Source organism: Vulpes lagopus, chromosome 11 (genome assembly GCF_018345385.1).
Source record: "Vulpes lagopus strain Blue_001 chromosome 11, ASM1834538v1, whole genome shotgun sequence".
In the NCBI taxonomy this organism is placed as follows: Eukaryota; Metazoa; Chordata; class Mammalia; order Carnivora; family Canidae; genus Vulpes; species Vulpes lagopus.
The window spans coordinates 32,273,563-32,293,054 of record NC_054834.1 but is presented as its reverse complement, the minus strand read 5'-3'; the positions used below and the strand labels follow the sequence as shown (position 1 = coordinate 32,293,054).

The 19,492-nt window shown below is 38.9% G+C and overlaps 1 protein-coding gene across 1 annotated transcript in view; it reads right to left on the bottom strand.

The window, feature by feature from the left end:
• The window catches only part of AIDA (axin interactor, dorsalization associated), a 33,816-nt gene extending 14,576 nt beyond the window's left edge, over positions 1-19,240 (bottom strand). The window contains exons 1-4 of the mRNA XM_041721801.1: positions 18,993-19,240; positions 11,003-11,072; positions 4,347-4,400; positions 3,896-3,950 (exon numbers count right to left, since the gene is read on the bottom strand). Coding sequence (XP_041577735.1) covers positions 3,896-3,950; positions 4,347-4,400; positions 11,003-11,072; positions 18,993-19,102 — 289 coding nt within the window. The 5' untranslated portion in view covers positions 19,103-19,240. The remainder of the gene's footprint in view (positions 1-3,895; positions 3,951-4,346; positions 4,401-11,002; positions 11,073-18,992) is intronic.
• Positions 19,241-19,492: the final 252 nt, after the last annotated feature.

Genomic DNA, 19,492 nt, shown 5'->3' with positions numbered 1-19,492 from the left:
TTAGAAGACAAGTGAGCCATAACCTGGAATAAGAGGAATCATCCGTAAGTAGCACTGGAACAAGGGCTTTCCAAGTATTAAAAAACAGGGTAGAGGGGTGCCTGGCTGGCTCAGTCGGTGGAGCACGGGACTCTTGATCTTGGGGTTGTGAGCTTGAGGCACACTGAGTGGACAGATTACTTGAAAATAAAATCTTTATAGCAACAAGAAAGGCTCTGAGAAAAAAAAAAATAGAAAGGCTCTGAGGCAAGTACTAGTTTGGCTTGTTCAAGGAATAAAACAGACTATATAACTGAAGTTTGATAAGCAAAGGGGGAGTGGCACAAGATATGAAATCAGATCTTAGCCTTATAATTACATCTATTGTCACGTCATTCATCACCTACTCTGAATCTCAGTTTCCCCAATTCTAAAATGCGAATACCACTTCCTTCCTGTGGAGAGAATTAAATTTATATGAAATTGCATGGGAAATTTAAAGTTCCCTAGAAGTATAAGCTCATATTAATATATGGTAATTTATTCTCTCGAGAGTTTTCCCTATTTGACTAACTAGAACCCTAGTATTTCACGTCTAAGAAGGAAATCTTAAAAAAAAAAAAAAAAAAAAAAAAAAAAAAAATTATAAAAAAAAAGGGATCCCTGGGTGGCTCAGTGGTTTGGCGCCTGCCTTTGGCCCAAGGCGTGATCCTGGAGTCCCAGGATCGAATCCTGCATCAGGCTCTGGGCATGAAGCCTGCTTCTCCCTCTGCCTGTGTCTCTGCCTCTCTCTGTCTATCATGAATAAATATCTTAAAAAAAAAAAAAAAAGAAATTATCAAGCCTAGAAGGATTATTTTTAAAATCATAAAAACATCTTTTTTAAACTTGTGAATAAACTATTAATTCAACTCAAATACCAATTAATCATTTATCCAGTATTGTGCTAGATCCTAAGAACAGGGGAGTGGGAGACAAGAAGAAGCCCATGTAGCATTCATATCAGAAACGAAAGCACTGAAATGATATTTTGATAGTAAAAGGGGGAAAAATCTTTACAAGTATGAAAAATCAATTAAAAAAGTCAAATACTCTATCAGTTATTAAGAATACCATATGTTTTTACTGTAATGTGAGAATGAAACAGTATTTCTTTTCTCAGGTACCAATGCTTTGAAAGGAAAGGTGTGTTTTGGCATAGCAGCCTGTCATTAGTTTCTATTTACAAGAATAGAGCATATCAGATATTTAATTTATATTAAATAACAGGTCCTTTCTTATTTTCTGTAACTGCAGGATAGGTTTTTATTCTCACCAACTATGGAGTAACAGAGATTCTAATGTCCTTTGACAATAGGGTTCTACTTAAATTTCACATAGGATTTTTCTTCCACTGATAGTAGTGCTAATTATTTTAGGAAGATTTGAAAAGGAGGGGCAGTTTATAACTTCTGGCAAGGTATTGTCATGAGCACAGAATCCATCATGGTTTGGGGACCACTAGGCTCAATCAGTACAATGTACACACACAGGCCCACCCTGTGGCTGACATCTGATGGTACATCTCTGCAGGAAAAATTCAGCACTCCCAGCCCACTCTCACAGAGCATGGCTTGCCACCCTCCTGAACATCACTCTAAAAATGACAGACACAAAGTCAACAAAGTATGTTCTGCTTTTGTGGCTGATTTGTTTCATTTTTCTGGTGGACAAAATGAACAAGTTTCTTCCCATCTGAAAGGTTATTTTTTAAATTATAGGAGATGATTCTCTGAAGACATTCAACCCTTTTCAACTTAAAAATTTGCCAAGTTCATATGATATGCAGAGCAATGAACTGGCCTCTGTGGAGAAAATGCAAAGATTATTGACAACCTCCTTTAGGAGCAAGATGACTTTAAGTGAGCATCATACAGGGCAGACTACAAACATGGATATAAATAGGACAGGAGGTAGAGTTTAATTAGGGATGGGAGAGCAGAGAAAGCTTTCAGAGAAAAGGTGGGATTTCATTGGGGCCTTGAAGGATTGATCAATCGAAGGAATTTTACAGAGTGGTGCAGGGCAGGGGGAGGGGAGAGAGAAGTTTCAGTAAGAAGTGTATCTTGATAATATACTATCAAGGATTAGCATAAGAAAATGAAATAAATAATACTTTCAAAATCTTAGTTGTAGGACTAATCTGACAGGATTATTAAGACTTTTTTTTTAAACCTTGAAGGAAAAATACATTAACACAATAAACCAAGTCCCACATATTAATTTTCCTTTCCTTACAGTCTTAGCAGAGGCAGAAACTAGCTTGATTTAATTTGAAATATACTCAAATACCAATTTGTAGAAAATGTTTAATGCTGATAAAATAACTCCTAACAAGTGCCTAGCTGTGATAAATGCAAAATTACAGAGCATATCCTGAGATATAATATACACATTCACATTCTTTTAAGAGGCAATAGCAAATTAAAATCACCTAAAAATATAATTAAGTACCAAGAAGGCAAAAGTCCAAATGAAAAGCACTATATAAATTCAAAACATAACAAAATAAATCCCAATACTATCTTTCCTTTCTACTCTCACCCCAATCTTAAGAAAACAAACAAACAAAAAAGAAATAGAAGACTAATGCATATTTTAACCCAATCTGCCACTAATAAAGGGGTTAATAATCTCTCAGGAGCTTGAACGGGAAACCCATATTTAGGACTGATGTCAATATTGCACCATTATAAATATGAGAACAGAATATGGTGGAAAGAACATAGGCTTTGGGGTCACTCAGAACCCTGGTCAAAACCCAGTTCTGCCATTTCCAAGCTATAAGGTCATAGGCAAGTGTCAGCAAACTGTAGCTGGCTGGACTTATTGGAGTGTTTTGTCCACTGCTGCTACTCTAAAAAATGGTAACCATTAATACCAATGGAAGATCCTATAAGGCAATAGGAGAAATCTGTAACATTTTAAAATTATATTTGGAAACAAACTGAGAAACAAAAACTAACGAGAAACTTACTAAATAGAAAGCCAAAATCCTAATTGTTCTTATTGTTAAAAATAAAATAAAATAAAATAAAAAAAATTAAAATCTTTAAAACCGTTACACAATACAGACATCCTCACTGTGGTTGTAATCGTTTTTAAAAGACATCAATGTGCTTTTCTTAAAATAATCTTATACATAATCAGTCACAAAAGACTGTATATGGTATGATTCCATTTATACAAATGCCCAGAACAGGCAAATTCACAAGACAGAAAGTAGATTAATGGTTGCCTAGGGCCGGGAATTGAGGAGTTGGGGAAGCAGGTGTGTGCTAAACCAGGACAGGGTTTCCTTCTGTTCTAAAGTGGACTGTGGTGATACTCCATACTTTTGCCTTTGCCTGCACTGCAAACACTTCTAAGAGAACATTCGTGTGAACCAATAAGAAAAATTTATCTAGCACATTCTAACTACCAACACATTTGAAGCAACTGTTTACTTCAAAAAAGCTTTCAAGAAGGGACAGGAAAATAGGGACAAGGAAATCTTTTGTAGAGTATTGCAAACAGCTAGACTGTAGTTTTAAAGGACGTGTAGTATAATCGAGCTTTAATGACCGTAACTTTATACTCTCCAGTGAACTCTACTGTAAATCCTTACCAAAGTAATTATAGTCTTATTAAAGTGATTAAAACAAAACAAAGGCTAAAACACATGAATGAGGCACAACCTGGAATCAAATAATTTTTCATATTCTATAATGGTAGACAATAATTACTAGAAATATCATAGGAATTATAAAAGCACAAAGAAATCACATAGGACTAGAGAGTAACAGAAATGAATAAACATCTATACTAGAAAATCTTAATATGTACAATAGATTATTTTTCTAAAGGAGTGCCACTAAAAATATAAAATAAAACTTACTTGGTTCTAGCTTCTTCAGGTCCTCCAGTTTAAATTCTTCTTGAGACTGTGTGGACTGAATTTAAAATATGCATATTACATCTTTTTATTACAAGGATTTCACTACACCCTGTGCCTTTTGTGGCAAAAACTAAATATTCAAAAAGTAGCCAAAATAAATAAATCCACTTCTTGCTTTCAAAGTAGAAAATGAAAAGTCTTAAACTGGCTTTTGTTTTTATATTTTAGAACATCCAATCTAACAATAACAAAAAACTGAAGTTAGATCTTTTCTCTCTACAGTTTATTAAATATGAACTAAATCTTTTAATAGGAGTTTAACCCAGGAATTCTTATTGCTAGAAATATCTTCTGAGACAATGCTGCTTTCAGCATTAATACCCAAGGTTTATTAGAATAGTTCATAATAACTTTTTCTTATACTAGAAAGCAGGAAGAAAACCGCGTTTACCTGCAAAGCTGCACTTCGTAATTCCAAGCATGTTGCAATTTTGCCTATGGTTTTCTGTAGGAAAAAGAAAAAGCTTTAAGTACCGAATATATTCAAAACCATGGAGTTCATTTGTTGATAAAGGATCTGTAATTTTTTTAAAAGTTGTATTTTACTGCTTTGTAGCATCTTGCAAATTTTAGAGAAGAGAAACAGGTGGCAAAGGGCTGGGATAAGGGAGAGAAGGTGAGTCTATATTCTCTCCCGACCTAACTGTACCATGACCATTTTTTATAATCAAGTTTGCTTCGGTGACAGCTTTAGATTTATTTCCTAAGCTTTGCCTTCTCTTCTTCTCCATTAATTCTGAAATTCGCTAAAAGATTTAAAATAAAAATATCTGAAAGTTAGCATAATGGTATCATTTAATTTTGATGGAAGTCCAATCTTGACCTGTCTAATCAAAGACAGAGGTAATACTCAGCAAAATCAATAGCTGTGATGAATTGTGGCCAATCTTAGAGTCAGATCTGTTTTAGAGGAGTTATGATGGATATAAATGATGGTGTAGTCCTTGCTTTTAACAAGCTCAAGTTCTATTATGTGAGAGGAGACACTACAAAATCACTATAATATAAAGAAGAGACACTTGATTCGTAGAAGTTTCAGCAAAGTGAGCCATTATGTAAGTTGTGAAGAAACAGTACAAGAATGTTAGAAATCAAGCCCCAGTGACTGGGAGGATTTGTAAAACTGAAGAGTTTAAGGATCCCTGGGTGGTGCAGCGGTTTGGCGCCTGCCTTTGGCCCAGGGTGCGATCCTGGAGACCCAGGATCGAGTCCCACATTGGGCTCCCGGTGCATGGAGCCTGCTTCTCCCTCTGCCTATGTCTCTGCCTCTCTCTCTCTCTCTCTGTGACTATCATAAATAAATAAAAAAATAATTTAAAAAATAGTTTTAAAAAAAATGAAGAGTTTAGGAAACTGTCAAGGTTCATTGTCTAAAGTCTCAAACTGAAAGCAGAGGGAACATAGGTTTGAAAAGTGGAGAGAGAGAGAGTGTGTGTGTGTGTGTGTATGTGTGTGCACGCACGCACGTGCATGCACACGCTGGGGGCAACAGTGGTCTTTCTAAATGGGATCTTCTATGACTGGCTGAACAATCTGTTATTACTTTGGCAACAAATTACACAGAGGCTTTTTTTTTCTTTTCAAAGCTGTTTATTTGACAGAGAGAGAGAGAACACAAGTGGGGGGAGGCTGCCGAGGGAGAAATAGACTTCCTGCTGAGTGGGGAGCCAAGGCAGGGCTCAATCCCAGACCCTGAGATCATGACCTGAGGCCAAGGCAGACGCTTAGACAGACCTTTATCCACCTGAGCCATACAGGTGCCCCTCCACAGAGGTTTTTGAACAGAAGAATGACAATCAGATCTGCCCTTTAAGAAAACTAAGGACAACAGTCTCCATAAGCAGGGGCAGAAAGGGGAAAAGACTAAAGGCAAAAGCGGCCAGGTTACTCTAGCTGTCCAGGTAAACGTGAAGCAGAAAAAAAAGAACAACTAGGGTGGAAATGAAGAGGAGACCCACAAAGAAATATCTGTAAGAGCAGGCAGCTGAATTATGCCCATCAACATTTTTAAGTTCTTCCCAAAAAGGCATTTCTTATGTTTTTATATATTTTTTGCAATGCCTTGACCACAAAATATTCTTAGGGGAAAAAATGACATGTACTGATCATTCGCAAAAGCTTAGTAAATTGGATTTTCTCTTCGGTCACTTTCTTTATAAGATAAATGAGGAACAAAGAGGTGTAGCAAGTACTGTCCCAACCCTTGGCACTCAGGCTGGCAGGAACTAGGCAATTATCTGATCAACAATCAATAGCTGGTAAAGCCACTCCTGAGCAAGACAGGACCCTTCACCGAGGAACAAGTAATACTCTTTAATTACCTTCACAATCTTTAAAAATTCATTTTAATCTCAACATCACAGTATAGAAAATACCCAATTTTACTCTGAAATTTTATATTTAAAGATTACATTTAAGTATATTAACTGCAAAAGGATTCGAGATAACTCATATATACTTACTCTCTCAAATAGCTATTGCATAGTAACCAGCAATAGTTTTTTCTACATAAAATGTTTTTTTTTTTTTTTTAATTTTTTATTTATTTATGATAGTCACAGAGAGAGAGAGAGAGAGGCAGAGACACAGGCAGAGGGAGAAGCAGGCTCCATGCACCGGGAGCCCGACGTGGGATTCGATCCCGGGTCTCCAGGATCGCGCCCTGGGCCAAAGGCAGGCCCTAAACCGCTGCGCCACCCAGGGATCCCCTTTTTTTCTTTTTTTTTTTTAAATGTTTGTTGTTCAAACATACCACTCAACTCTGGCAAAACTAAGTGATTTAAATATATACAAGTAAAATTTATATGATATATTTATATTTTGTACATATATTTATTTATACATATCAGTCTTATACACATTATTTATACATATAAATAAACATATATAAAAAACATAGTAATGGCTAAACAGTTTTTGAGTACTTAGGCTCTCCTAAGAACAAGCATTAATTCATGTAAGTCTCACTGTAACCCTGAATTACAATCATTTTATCAATGTGAAAACTGAAAAGAGGTTAAACAACTTGCCCTAGGTATCAATGTCTTCTATACATAATATAGTAATACATACAATAAAGCAATATAATTTTTTAATACCATTTGGTTACACCTTTACATTCTTTTAAAAATGCTTTTTAAAAAAGATTTCATATTACGTGAGATGTATCAATGAGTAAGTCTTTAGAAATATTAGTTAACTCCTTTTCTTTCATTTACTATAAAAGCCATTTGATTTGGAGCTGTTAACATTCAAGGTAAAAGTTCAACAAGTACAATTCCACTAATAACTTATTTTAAATTTAAGCATTTCTGCAAGTTAAGTAGAAACAACAGCTTTTTATACAGAATCTACTGCACTATGGCAAAATACCAATAGGCATTATTCATAACTACTTTAAGGAACCACACCCAACATCAGTATTAAAAAGGGAGCGAAATATTATCATTTTCAGCTGCAGCAATGACTTTTAAAACATGTAGCATTTATTGCTGTCAAAATCAAGTGCTTACTACTGAAATTGTGTCACCTTTCTCAGAACAAAATGGCTAGGAAAAATTATGAAGCAGCACAAGGTCACTTGTGTCTGAGTATAAGTACTATTAACTAATGTAAATTGAGATTAAGCACTGCAGGTGGAGAAGTTTAATTTTAAAAGATTTAAATTATTTGCGCCTCATTCAAATTAACTGCTCATGCCTCATATGGTATAGAAATGGAAAATGTCATTTTCGGAATATTGGCTATTTTGTCATTGGAAGAGAAATTAATAAAAAGAGCAGCAAAAGATGGAATAAAAATAGAGCCAAGTTAATTTTCCTAAAACATACGCAATTTACATGAGGAAAAAGAAGTTTAAAAAGTACACATAAAGTAGTACAGTCTCAACCCAGACTTAATTTTTTTATTTAAACAGCCAGTCATATACTCTCTGGCTGGGGGGAGGCCAGGGTGGGAGAAAATGGGGAAGAGGGGAGGCAGTGAAAAGGGAAAAATCTATAAAATATAAAACAAGCACATAGTGCTGGAACTCTCATTACTACCAAATTTGATTCAAAACAGGGAAAAACTTTCTAAGCATCATGAGACAGGATGTTCTAGTCTGTCCAGAAACTTACATGAGAAAATCTACGACACCAAAGTAGGGAATGTAATGGAATGAAAGCTTTTGGCAGCTATTCTTTGGCTACTAAACTCAGTTGTTATAATGACAAAACTATTGAGGACTGAAATGAAAGCTAAGTCAACTAATCATGAGGGAGGATCAAATAAGAATCATAAACTTTCTCATTTTCCACCAGAAATCTTTGAGAATATTGTAAATAGCAAATCCATATGAAGAATTTTAAAAATCACCAATTAATAAAGTTTAGAGAAATCGGTAGTTCTGCTCTTTAGATTTAAAATATTATGAAGATGCATAATATATTATTTACCCAAAACTTAGGATTTCTTTGATCTTAAAATAATTATATATGGATAAATATCAGTAACCTGAGACCCAACAAAGCATTTATTCATCATCTATTTTTCAAAGCTTATTGTGAGACAATAAAAAGCTCCACAAAGAAATAATGGTTTTTAAAAAATTTTTCAAAGTCCCATAAACTATGGTTAGCATAATTCTAAGATTTATCACTGCTACAAAACCAGAGACTAGTAAAAGCATAAAAAATAAAATTCAAAATAGAAAATATAAAGAGCTGGGATCCCTGGGTGGCGCAGCGGTTTGGCGCCTGCCTTTGGCCCAGGGCGTGATCCTGGAGACCCGGGATCGAATCCCACATCAGGCTCCCGGTGCATGGAGCCTGCTTCTCCCTCTGCCTATGTCTCTGCCTCTCTCTCTCTCTGTGTGACTATCATAAATAAATAAAAATAATAAAAAAAAATTTAAAAAAAAAAAAAAAAAAAAAAAAAAGAAAATATAAAGAGCTTTCCTTAGAATAATATATGGTATATTCTACATTTTCCTCTTTTGAGGAAAACACAATTGAGTTTCTTCTCCTTTGGCTTATATACCAGGACTGGCATTCAATTAATTTTGCAGATGTAACAGTTGATTTCAAAATCCTCCATAACATGTTCTTGGGAACACTAGACCCAATGAAGTGTTCTATAAAGGGAGGAGGTGAGGCTTCCAAAAGCAAACAAATTCAAGAAACACTCCATTACCCAAAGTCTTTAAAAAATTCAACTTACACATTAGTATATTAAAAGCCCTGACAAGTCCACATACTCTCTCTGTTCAAAGAACATCTATTAATTTTTCAGAGCCAGTGTTCCCCGAGATCACAGCTGGGAAATCTGTTTCCTAATCGTTTACTTGGAGCCTCTAACTTTTTCCTTATGTGACATTAAAAAATAAGGTCTATATGTCAGTATGAGTTTTTTGGCACACTGTAAATGTTTCACCTGTATTTTTAATGAAAATTAAATTTGTAAATGCATACAACTTGCCTTATGTTCCCAATGTAGTTCAGAATGATTTGGGGGTCCTTCTCCAAGACCAAGGACTAGGCAGCCACAAACTCTCTGTAGTCACAAGGGGCAGCCATAAGTGCCCCCTAGGCAGTTAAATTATAAATAACAAATCCTCAGAAATCAGGTCTCCAGGAAAGGAAAAGGTTCTTGCAAAGGCAGATGTCATTAGAAGATGTAGGGGTATCTTTTAAGATCATTTAGGGTTATCTAATCCCTCATTTCATGCATAAGGAAATTAGGGCTGGGGACAGAGCCCAGATTCAAGATCAGGTCTTCTGACTCCAGATTTTAGGCTTTTCCTGTAGGTCATGCTGTCTCCCAGCCCTTATGGAGTATAAGACCTGTGGGTCTATGTAAACTGAAAAGAAGGCAGTGTCGATGGCTACTACGGAACAGCTATAAAAATTAAGGAATAAAGAGCATTATCGAACATTAGCTTCAGCCTTAGAAAGTTAAAGAAAACTAAGAAAAAGTTTATTTTTTCTCGTTAGTCTAATCATTGAATAGATGCTGGTGACAAAGCATGTGAGTAAAGCGAGTCAAACAGGTGATTAAAGTAAGAGGTGATAAAGCATATAGTCTCTGTTCCTTTCCTCAAGCAAACCAATCATTTTCTCTGTGGTAATTATTTTCCTGGACTAGGATCCTAAATTTCTTTAATCTACTGCATACAGTCACAAGGAAGGAAAAAATAAAATACAAAAAAAAAGTATATTAGATGATGTAGATACTAAATATAAGTATATAAGAGTCAAAAGAATACACACAAAAGGAGTAAAATAAATTTGTTCAGGCTTACTTAAAACATGTGTAAAAAACCACTCCCACCCCTTGTACAGAAAAAGGATTAATAAAGTCACTTTTTCACTATGTCTTAAGAGGTGAGGGAAAAACTGACACAGTAATATTTTTTCATTATCTACAAAATTAAAACTTAACACTAGATACTGAGCCAGGAAAAAATGGGACTTCTTTCTTCTATTTGAAAGCAAAGCTTCTTAAAGTATTCCACTTTTTATAATCTCTAAAGGTCCAGACTGACTTGACACATTAAAATTTTAATTCAAGGAGAAAGAGTCCCATTGAGACATTTTGCAACCATACGCATTTATTTTGCTGATGGATTCTGATGCCAAATTCTTCACTTGAACTATTTTTTTTAATCATTATTTTACTATTAATTTTTTTCAGTGATGGCTTTTGGGTTTTGTTTTGTTTTTTGTTTTTTACTTTGAGAGGAGGAAGGAGTTAAGAAAATTCAGAGTTAAATAAGTATTGAAGTTGGACATAATTACTCACAAACTTCACTCTGGAATCTACTCCTCTTCCAAACGTGTAGACCATCTCCACTAAACTGAAGGTCTAAATGGCTGAGTTGAGAAATTCATCAAGTGAGAAAGTCACTAAGTGGTAAATCATGTTATCTCTCAGTGATCACTTTATGTTCCCCAAAGTATAATCAGTGTCATTCTTTGTACTTAAGTATAACAGTTTCTGTTGTTTTTGGTTAATGGATTTGAAAGAATCTTTTTCATTTGAAATCTGATATATGTAGAGATTTTATACCTTTTGTTCTTCTGTGAATTCAGAATTATTGTGTTGAGCTTGGGCCTCTTTTTGTAGATGTCTTGCTAATCTGCAAGAAGAAAAAAATATATCCTTTAGAATTGAAGGAAGGCAAACTCTCAAGTGCAACAAGGTGAAATAATTTAAATCTTTTAAAAAATAGATAATGATGGGTGCCTGGGTGGCTCAGTTGGTTAAGCATCTGCCTTCGTGCGGCTCAGGTAATGATCCCAGAGACCTGGGATCCAGTCTGTGTTGGGCTCTCTGCTCCAAGCAGAGTCAGCTTCTCCCTCTGCCCCTCCTCCCACTCGCCCACTCATTCTTGCTCTCTCTCTCAAATAAATAAAATCTTAAAAAAAAAAAAAATGAAGTACAATACTTTGCTGTATTTTTAAAGTATAAATCTACATTATCTTTAGAATCAAACTCTTTAAACAACAACAATGAAAATGAGATATATTACTTTTTATACCATTTCACTGGGACAAATTTCAGCTCTAGGCAGTAAAAACAGAATCTCAGAGCTGGAAAGAATCTCAAATGGCAACTAATCCAACTTTCTTTAGTATGCATGAATTTCTTCTTTTAACAAGCCAATAAGCAGTTGTCCAGACTTTGCTTAAACACTTCTAATAAGCACCAGTAATAGTATCAGCCAATCATAATTTGCTGATAAGATTAATCCAAAATAACAGCCATTACAAAATGGTAAGTCTATTAAATTATGCTTTTTAAAATATTTTTCATGAAAAATAAAGAAAATTCTCCGCCAACCAGACATGAAAATCATTGTTTGCGCAATTATCATTCTTAAAAATAGCAGCTGGGCCTTGGGTGAGTTTTCAAGGATGGATCTGTGTTACTAGCCCAAACTCAACAGTAAGGATCAAGTTCCTTCTGAGACAACAAAAACTAAAAAATTGACTCTTACAACTAAACAATAAAAGGACAAATAACTCAATTTAAAAATGGGAAAAAAATTGAACTTTTTTTTAAAGACTTGTTTTAGAAAAAGCAGGTGAGAGTGAGCAAGCACAAATGGGGGGGGAGAGACAAGAGGGAGGGGAACAGACTCCCTATTGAGCGCGGTGCCTGACTCAAGGCTCCACCTCACAACCCTGAGATCATGACCTGAGCTGAAACCATGAGTCGGTCACTTGGAGTCACACAGGTGCCCCTTGAATATTTTTCCAAAGCAGATATAAAAATGGTCAATAAGCACATGAATATCATAGTGTTAGTCATTAGAGAAATATAAATCAAAACCAAAATGAGATATGACTTCACACCCACTAGGATGGGTATAATTTCTAAAAAAAAGAGAAAAAATAATGGTCTTGGCAAGGATATGGAAAATTTGGAACCTTCATACAGTGTGGTAGGAATGTAAAATGATGCAGTCGCTGTGGAAAAAAGTTTGGCAGTTCCTCAAAAGTTAAACATAGAGTTACCATACATATAACCCAGCAATTTCAAAATTCTAGGTATAGTCCAAGAACTGAAAACATGCTCACACAAAAACCTGTACACGAATGTTCACAGCCGCAGTCTTATGCATACTAGCCCCAAATGGAAACATCATAATGTCCATCAACTGCAGAATGGATAAACAAAATGTGGTGCATCCCAATGAAAGAGAATTTGGCCGTAAAGAGGAATAAAGATTGATACATGCTACAACATGGATGAACCTCAAAAACATTATGCTAAATGAAACAAGCCAGGTGCAAAAAAATAAAAAATAAGTAAATCACAAGATTCCATTTACACAAAATGTCCAGAATGGATAAATCAATAGAAACAGCAAATTTGTGGTTGGGGGACTGAGGTAAGGAAGGAATTGACAATGACTGATATTAGGTATGGAGATGGATGTCGATGGAAATGTTCCAAAATGAGATGGTGGTGATGGCTGCCTAATACTGTGAATATACTAGAACCACCAGATTGTACAACTTTACAATGAGAAATTTGTTACATGATTTTTATCTCAATTCTTTGGTGAAACATCTTATAACTGGCAAAAGAATTTAAAACTGTAATTCTCAAGCATACTATACTATTCTGGGTGGAGGATGGAAGTAAGAATGCAAAGGGTAGTAAGTGTCAGAATTCCTACCAAGCCCACTGCAAAAGACAGAGTTTCAAAAAATAAAAAAGTCTTAGATAAGAGTTCTATTCTATGCAATCACATCTTTAAAGATCAGGTGTAAAGTTCATTATATTTGATGGCCTCTATCCGATCTATGAAAGGTTTGCATCCTCATCATAAAATAAGTAAACTCCTACATGAAATCGTTGACATTTGCCAGTAATCACTCCACCATACTACTTAAACTGTTTCCATCCCTTTGTTTATTTTACCTCAAAGGTAGAAACCTCATATTTTCCTATGATGTAATTTAGAGACCCACTCTTTGTGGACTCGATACAGGATAAAGTACAAATAGAAACAGACATAGCCATTATTCTTGTCCTTGCTCTGTACTTGGTTTCTAACTCTTGTTGGCCTACCACGTATATGAAGCTCTCTTTCAGAAATTACAGTCTACGTTTAACCATGTCAACTACACATCCTCAAACTCAGGGAAGTTAGAATGTGGCACGGTATCTTTATTTGAATACTTCTAAACACTATATGTTAATAGTGACTCTTAACCTAAGCAGGGTCACTGTCAGAAGAAAAGGGGGTAGTTCTAAACTCCTGCTCAACTGCTGAAAGTCAGCAGACAAGGATGTTAAATTCAAACAGAATCCTGCTTTTAAAAATTAGGCAACAGACTGGAAGGAAATGTTTGCAAATCATATTATCTGATAAAGGACCTGTATCCAGGGACACCTGGGTGGCTCAGCGGTTGAGCACCTGCCTTCGGCGCAGGGCGTGATCCTGGAGTCCGGGGATCAAGTCTCACATCAGGCTCCCTGCATGGAGCCTGCTTCTCTCTCTGTGTCTCTCATGAATAAATAAATAAAATCTTTTTTTTTTTTTTAAAGGACCTGTATCCAGAATATATAAAGAACCCTTATAAACTCAACAGGTAAAAGAAAAACAACTTGATCAAAAAAAAAAAAAAATGGGCAAAAGACTTGAAGACATTTCCCAAACCAGATTTACAGAGGGAAAAATAAGCATCCTAAGAAAAGCTGCTCAGCATTAGTCATAAGAGAAAGGCAAATTAAAGCCACAGTGACGTACACAATACACCTACTAGAATGGCTATAATAGAAAAGACAATGACAAATACATGAAGGTGGAGAATGTGTAACTCTGATACACTACTGAGACAGAAATGTAAACTTGAACAGCCAGTCTGGATAATACTGCAGTTTCCTTCAAAAAGTACACATTAGAAAAAAATACGCAGTTACCATATTTAACTATAAATTCCACTCTTTGATATCCACTCAAAAAGAATGAAAATATATATGCACACAAAAACTTACATTGAATATTCACAACAGCATTTCTGATAATAGTAAAAAAAAGTAGAAACTCAAACGTCCCTTAACTAGTGAATGGATATATAAATGTGGTATATTCACACAACATAATGTTGTTCAGCAGACAAAAGGAACAAGGTATTCATATAATGTTCAACATGGATGAACCTCAAACACATCCTAAATCAAAGAAGTCACATACAAAAGATCACATCTTATATGATTCAATTTACATGAAATATCCAGAAAAGACAACTTTAAAGACAGAATTTAGATTAGTGGCTGCCTGGGGCTGGAGCAGGAATATGGAGTGATTGCAAATGGGCACAAAGGATCTTTGCAGGGTAATGGAAAGGTTATAAAATTTCATTGTAGTGATGGTTATACGACTTAGTAAATTTACTAAAAATTCATTGAATTGTATCTGTAAAATGGGTGAATTCTATGGTATGTAAGTTTTACTGTTTTAAAAAAAACTTTTTTAAAGACCTAGGTAAAAAAAAAAAAAATTCTAAATCCCTAAGTGATTGCACCATTTTAAGACAAAGCAGGACATGATTTTGTCCACTGAGGGAAAATCCACACGCTTTGGATAGCAGATGAGTAGCTCAAAGAGATGACATTAGGCAAGGTGAGAAACCTCTCAAATATTCTTCTCTAGAGAATAATCTTCTCTTCTAAGGACGCCTATAGGTCAAACAGCACTATTCTCAAGAGGGAGTTTAAAATATACTTTAGAGACATAAACAAGTGATTGAAAGAAACCCTACAACAGGGGCACCTGGGTGGCTCAGTGGTTGAGTGGCTGCCTTTGGCTCAAGGCATGATGGGGCTCCCTGCAGGGAGCCTGCTTCTCAGTCTGCCTAAGTCTCTCCCTCTATCTTTCATGAATAAATAAAATCTTAAAAAGAAACCCCACACAATAGATAACAGAAATTAGTGCTCCTCAAACTATCCATAGTGAAGAACTAACTAGTCCTTTCCCCAATCTGTTCCAAGTTAACACTTGTATAAATTCAATAAAAACTCTCATGGAGATGTCAAATTGCTAAGTTTCTAAATCTTAGATCTCGATTCCTTTATCTTATTGCAGACCAGCACCCATCTGTGGACCCACTTTGAGTAGCACTGATGAAGGCATAGGAAAGATGATTAAGGGTAAATATTATTCAGTCTTCAAACCCACTCATTCATTTAACAAATATTTATTGAGCATCCATGTGCTAGATTAATACCTCACCACTGATCCTGTGAAATATCTGATTCGGAGCAAAAGAGTCCATACCATTTTACCATAAGTTAGGGGTCATGTATCCCCAGGTTGCTGAAAGAGCTGGCCTGCTTCATGGAAATTTTTTTTTTTTAAGATTTTATTTATTTATTCATGAGAGAGACAGAGAGAGAAAGGCAGACACAGGCAGAGGGAGAAGCAGGCTCCATGCAGGAAGCTGGACGCGGGACTCGATCCCAGGTCTCCAGGATCACGCCCTGGGCTGAAGGCGGCGCTAAACCGCTGAGCCACTGGGGCTGCCCGAATTTTCTTTTTTTTTTATTAATTTTTTTTCCATGGAATTATTTTCAACTGACCACATATACTTTGGCTAGCAATTCTAGTTTCGACATATTCGTTTAAATCTTCCAACAGCACTTAATTTCGACTCAATGCTCCCACAGCATACTTCTGAATCCATACTCATTCAAAAGGATATATAAAATCTAAAGAAACAATTACATAACAACAGTCTAGCATCACTAGGACACTAAGTAAAGAACAAGACAACACCTCCAACTCTGCCCTCTCAGAGTTTACATTCAAGTGGGAGACACAATAAGCCAAATGAATACGTAACATATATTGTATTTTAAATGATGATAAATATTATGAAAGAAAATTAAGCAGGATTGGGGAGGGGTGACCAGAATGTGCAAGACTGAGGTACAGGGAGTGGGAGTGGGTAACAGGTTTCGCATTTTTACGTAGGGTAGCCAGAGGACTGAGAAGATATTGTATGTACAAAGACCTGAAGGAGGTGACCAAGTGAGCCAAGCAGATAGTGAGAGAAGAATCTTCCAGAAAAAGTACAAAAGCCCTAAGGGAGAAGCACGCTCCTGGAAACAGCATGTAGTGTGTGGTAGCACATACTCTCTTCATACTTCCGTAACAGCAAAACCTTTAAAGCAAAACTTTAAAATCCTCCATTAGACTCAGGGCTTTGAGGGTGGGAATCAAATATTGATCATCTTTATATTCCCTGCTCTCACGTGTTGAATGGTGACATTGTTTAAGCTATAGTATTCTTACACTGTGATGGTATAAACATGCTTATTTCCTCCCCGACATCCCTTCTCCCATAAATTTGCTGTTGGAGGACTATAAAGTCCTGCTGCCTACCCCATTAGAAATGCCAATTATCTTAGACTTCTTCCTCCCTCACTCTCAACATTCAGTCACTACTGTCCATTCTTTTCTACATGCCTTAGTTGCCCCCAAATGGCCTTCTTTTCTGCAGCCTTTCTTCCCAAACAGATAACTGAAATTAAAAAGACGATTTGCCTTCACTTTTGAATATGTTAATTTTAAATCCAACCTCGCTTTATATGTAGCCTACGTGTTTACAAAATTTAAAGCCAATTCTTACTCCTCAGATTTGACACTGGCGTTTTTTAAAATCTGAGAACCACTCTGAATGGTGAAGTTCAAAGGTTAGTACTGTGGTCCAACAATAGATTTGCATGTGGCTATTACTCTCATTGAGATGTTTCTAGAAATTCCAGCTAAACAGCTTGCACACTCAATTTTCCTTTGTAATTTCAATTGGACACGGTATTCTTCACTTTCCATTGTGAAGTGTGCTGCGGACTGCCAACAGCTGCTAGGTCCCACCGCATCGCAAGTGAAGGCAGCTTTACATTTCGGGGTATGCGATTCTAGTTCACGTGCGGAATGAGCATACACAGGTGCTCACTAGCTGGCTAAGGGATGGTTAAGGCAGTTCCCTGGTAACGAAGGAAACCTCATTTGTCCAATTCACTTACCCAAGCACCTTAAATCAAGTGTCTTAAGGGCAGCCCCGGTGGCTCAGCGGTTTAGCCCCTTCAGCCCAGGGCATGATGCTGGAGACCTGGGATCGAGTCCCATGTGGGGCTCCCTGCCTGGAGCCTGTTTCTCCCTCTGCCTCTCTCTCTAATAAATAAATAAAATCTTAAAAAAAAAAAAAAGTGTCTTAAGCACTAAGGGAGCAGTCAGGATTTGGAGTAAAAAAAAAAATCCCGGATTTCAGGTCCTGTAGTTTTAGGACCCCCCCCCCCTCCGCCCCCGTTAATCCGTTTAACCTGAGCTTCAGTTTCCTCATTTTGCAAAATGAGACTCATTTTCTCACTAAGCAGTTGCAGGAGCGAGTGAGATCCCGTGAAGATGCAAGACCAACGCTAGGACTTGTTACTACACCTGGCAGCATGTGGCCCAGAGCTCGGCTTTTGGGGGGGGCCGGGATGACTTCAGAAAGTCATCTCTGAAACGACAAGTCAGCAGCACCGTGGGGAACAAAACACCTGCACGCTTAAGTGATTTTAATGGTCAAACGGAAACAAGTAGCTACGGTAGAGAAAGAAAAACCAATTTAAAGGTTCCAAGTCTCCATCGCATATTATTTCCAGAAGACACTGGAGCAGGGGGAGGTGGGGGGGAGGTATCACTCAAGAGGATGCTGACCTCCGTCACACCTCAAACAAGAACTCGCTTTTAACCAAGAAGCAATTTAACGGCAGCAGCAGCTTGCCCCCGATTGCATTTCAGCAGGCAGTTCTTTGCAGTTATTTGCAGCAAAAGGTGCGAGAAAGTAAGCATTGAGTTTTGTTTTGTTTTTTTTTTTTTTCCGGGAGGGGTGGGGTGGCGGAGTGTAGCCAGCAAGGCTGCAAGCAATCGGACCTCGGGTCAAAGATCAAAGAAACTGGTACCCAGAGGGTCCCCCGCGGCCGGACATCCGACGCGGGAGCAGGGGCTCCGCGCGCGGTCTGCGGATTCCGCCCGCTCTCCTCCGTTCACATCCTGCGCCGACTCCACCCAAAGCAACCGAGCGAGGGGGTGGGTGGACCCACACACACGGCCGAGCAAATAGTCCCAGAAACCGAAAGGGAGTCGAGGTGGGCTGCGACGACAAGCTCGGCCGGACGGGGGGGGCGGAGAAGGGGCGCCCGGGGGTGGGGAGGCGGGAACCCCAGCGCCAGCCGGTGGGGCCCCCCCCAACCCCGCGCCCGGGAGCAGCGAGGCACCGGCCCCAGCGGGGGCCACGCATCCGCGGAGCGTGGGCGGGGAGCGCGCCAGCATCCCTCCGGGCGGATCCCGGGGCACAGGCCCCCGAGGGGCGGCCTGCGAGGGCGGGAGGGAGGGGCTACCTGTTGAATGGACCCGGCCCCGCGGCGGGGAAGGCGGCGGGGGAGGCGCGAAGCCCGGGCAGCGCCCGCCGGCCGGAGGGCAGCTCGGCCGCGCCCGCGGGGGCCCCGCCCCGGGAAGCGACCCCGGCCGGCCCGCTCCCGCCCGCTCACTCACATCTGATACTCGTCTATCGCCTCCACCAGCTGGCCCCAGGAGTCGAAGTCGGCGCCCCTCCTGAAACTGGCGCCCCAGCGCTGCAGCAGACTGCGGGTCACCTCCGACATGGCCGGCGCCCGCCCCGTCCCCGCGAGCCCGGGCTCTAGGGCGCCATCCTCCCCGGGCCCGGCCCCGACATCAGCAGGGCCAGGACGCACCGCTCCGGCCACCGCCGCCACCCGCCGAGGAGCCGCCCAAGCCCATTCGCAGCCGCAGCCAAACTTTGCGGCTCCGAAGCGCCCGCCCCGCCGAGGCCCCGCCCCCGACGCCCCGCCCCGCTCGCGCGAGGGCCGCCATCGCTACCGAGGCGTCCTTCTCCGGCTCGCGGGGCCGCGCCGCGTGCCGCTCTTCCTCTCCGGAGGAGACGCTGCAGCTCGCAGAGAAGAGTGCGGAAGAGGAGCCGGGCCGGGGCGCAGGGACGGCGCGACCCCGGGGCGCCCCAGCCCCTCCGCGGCGCG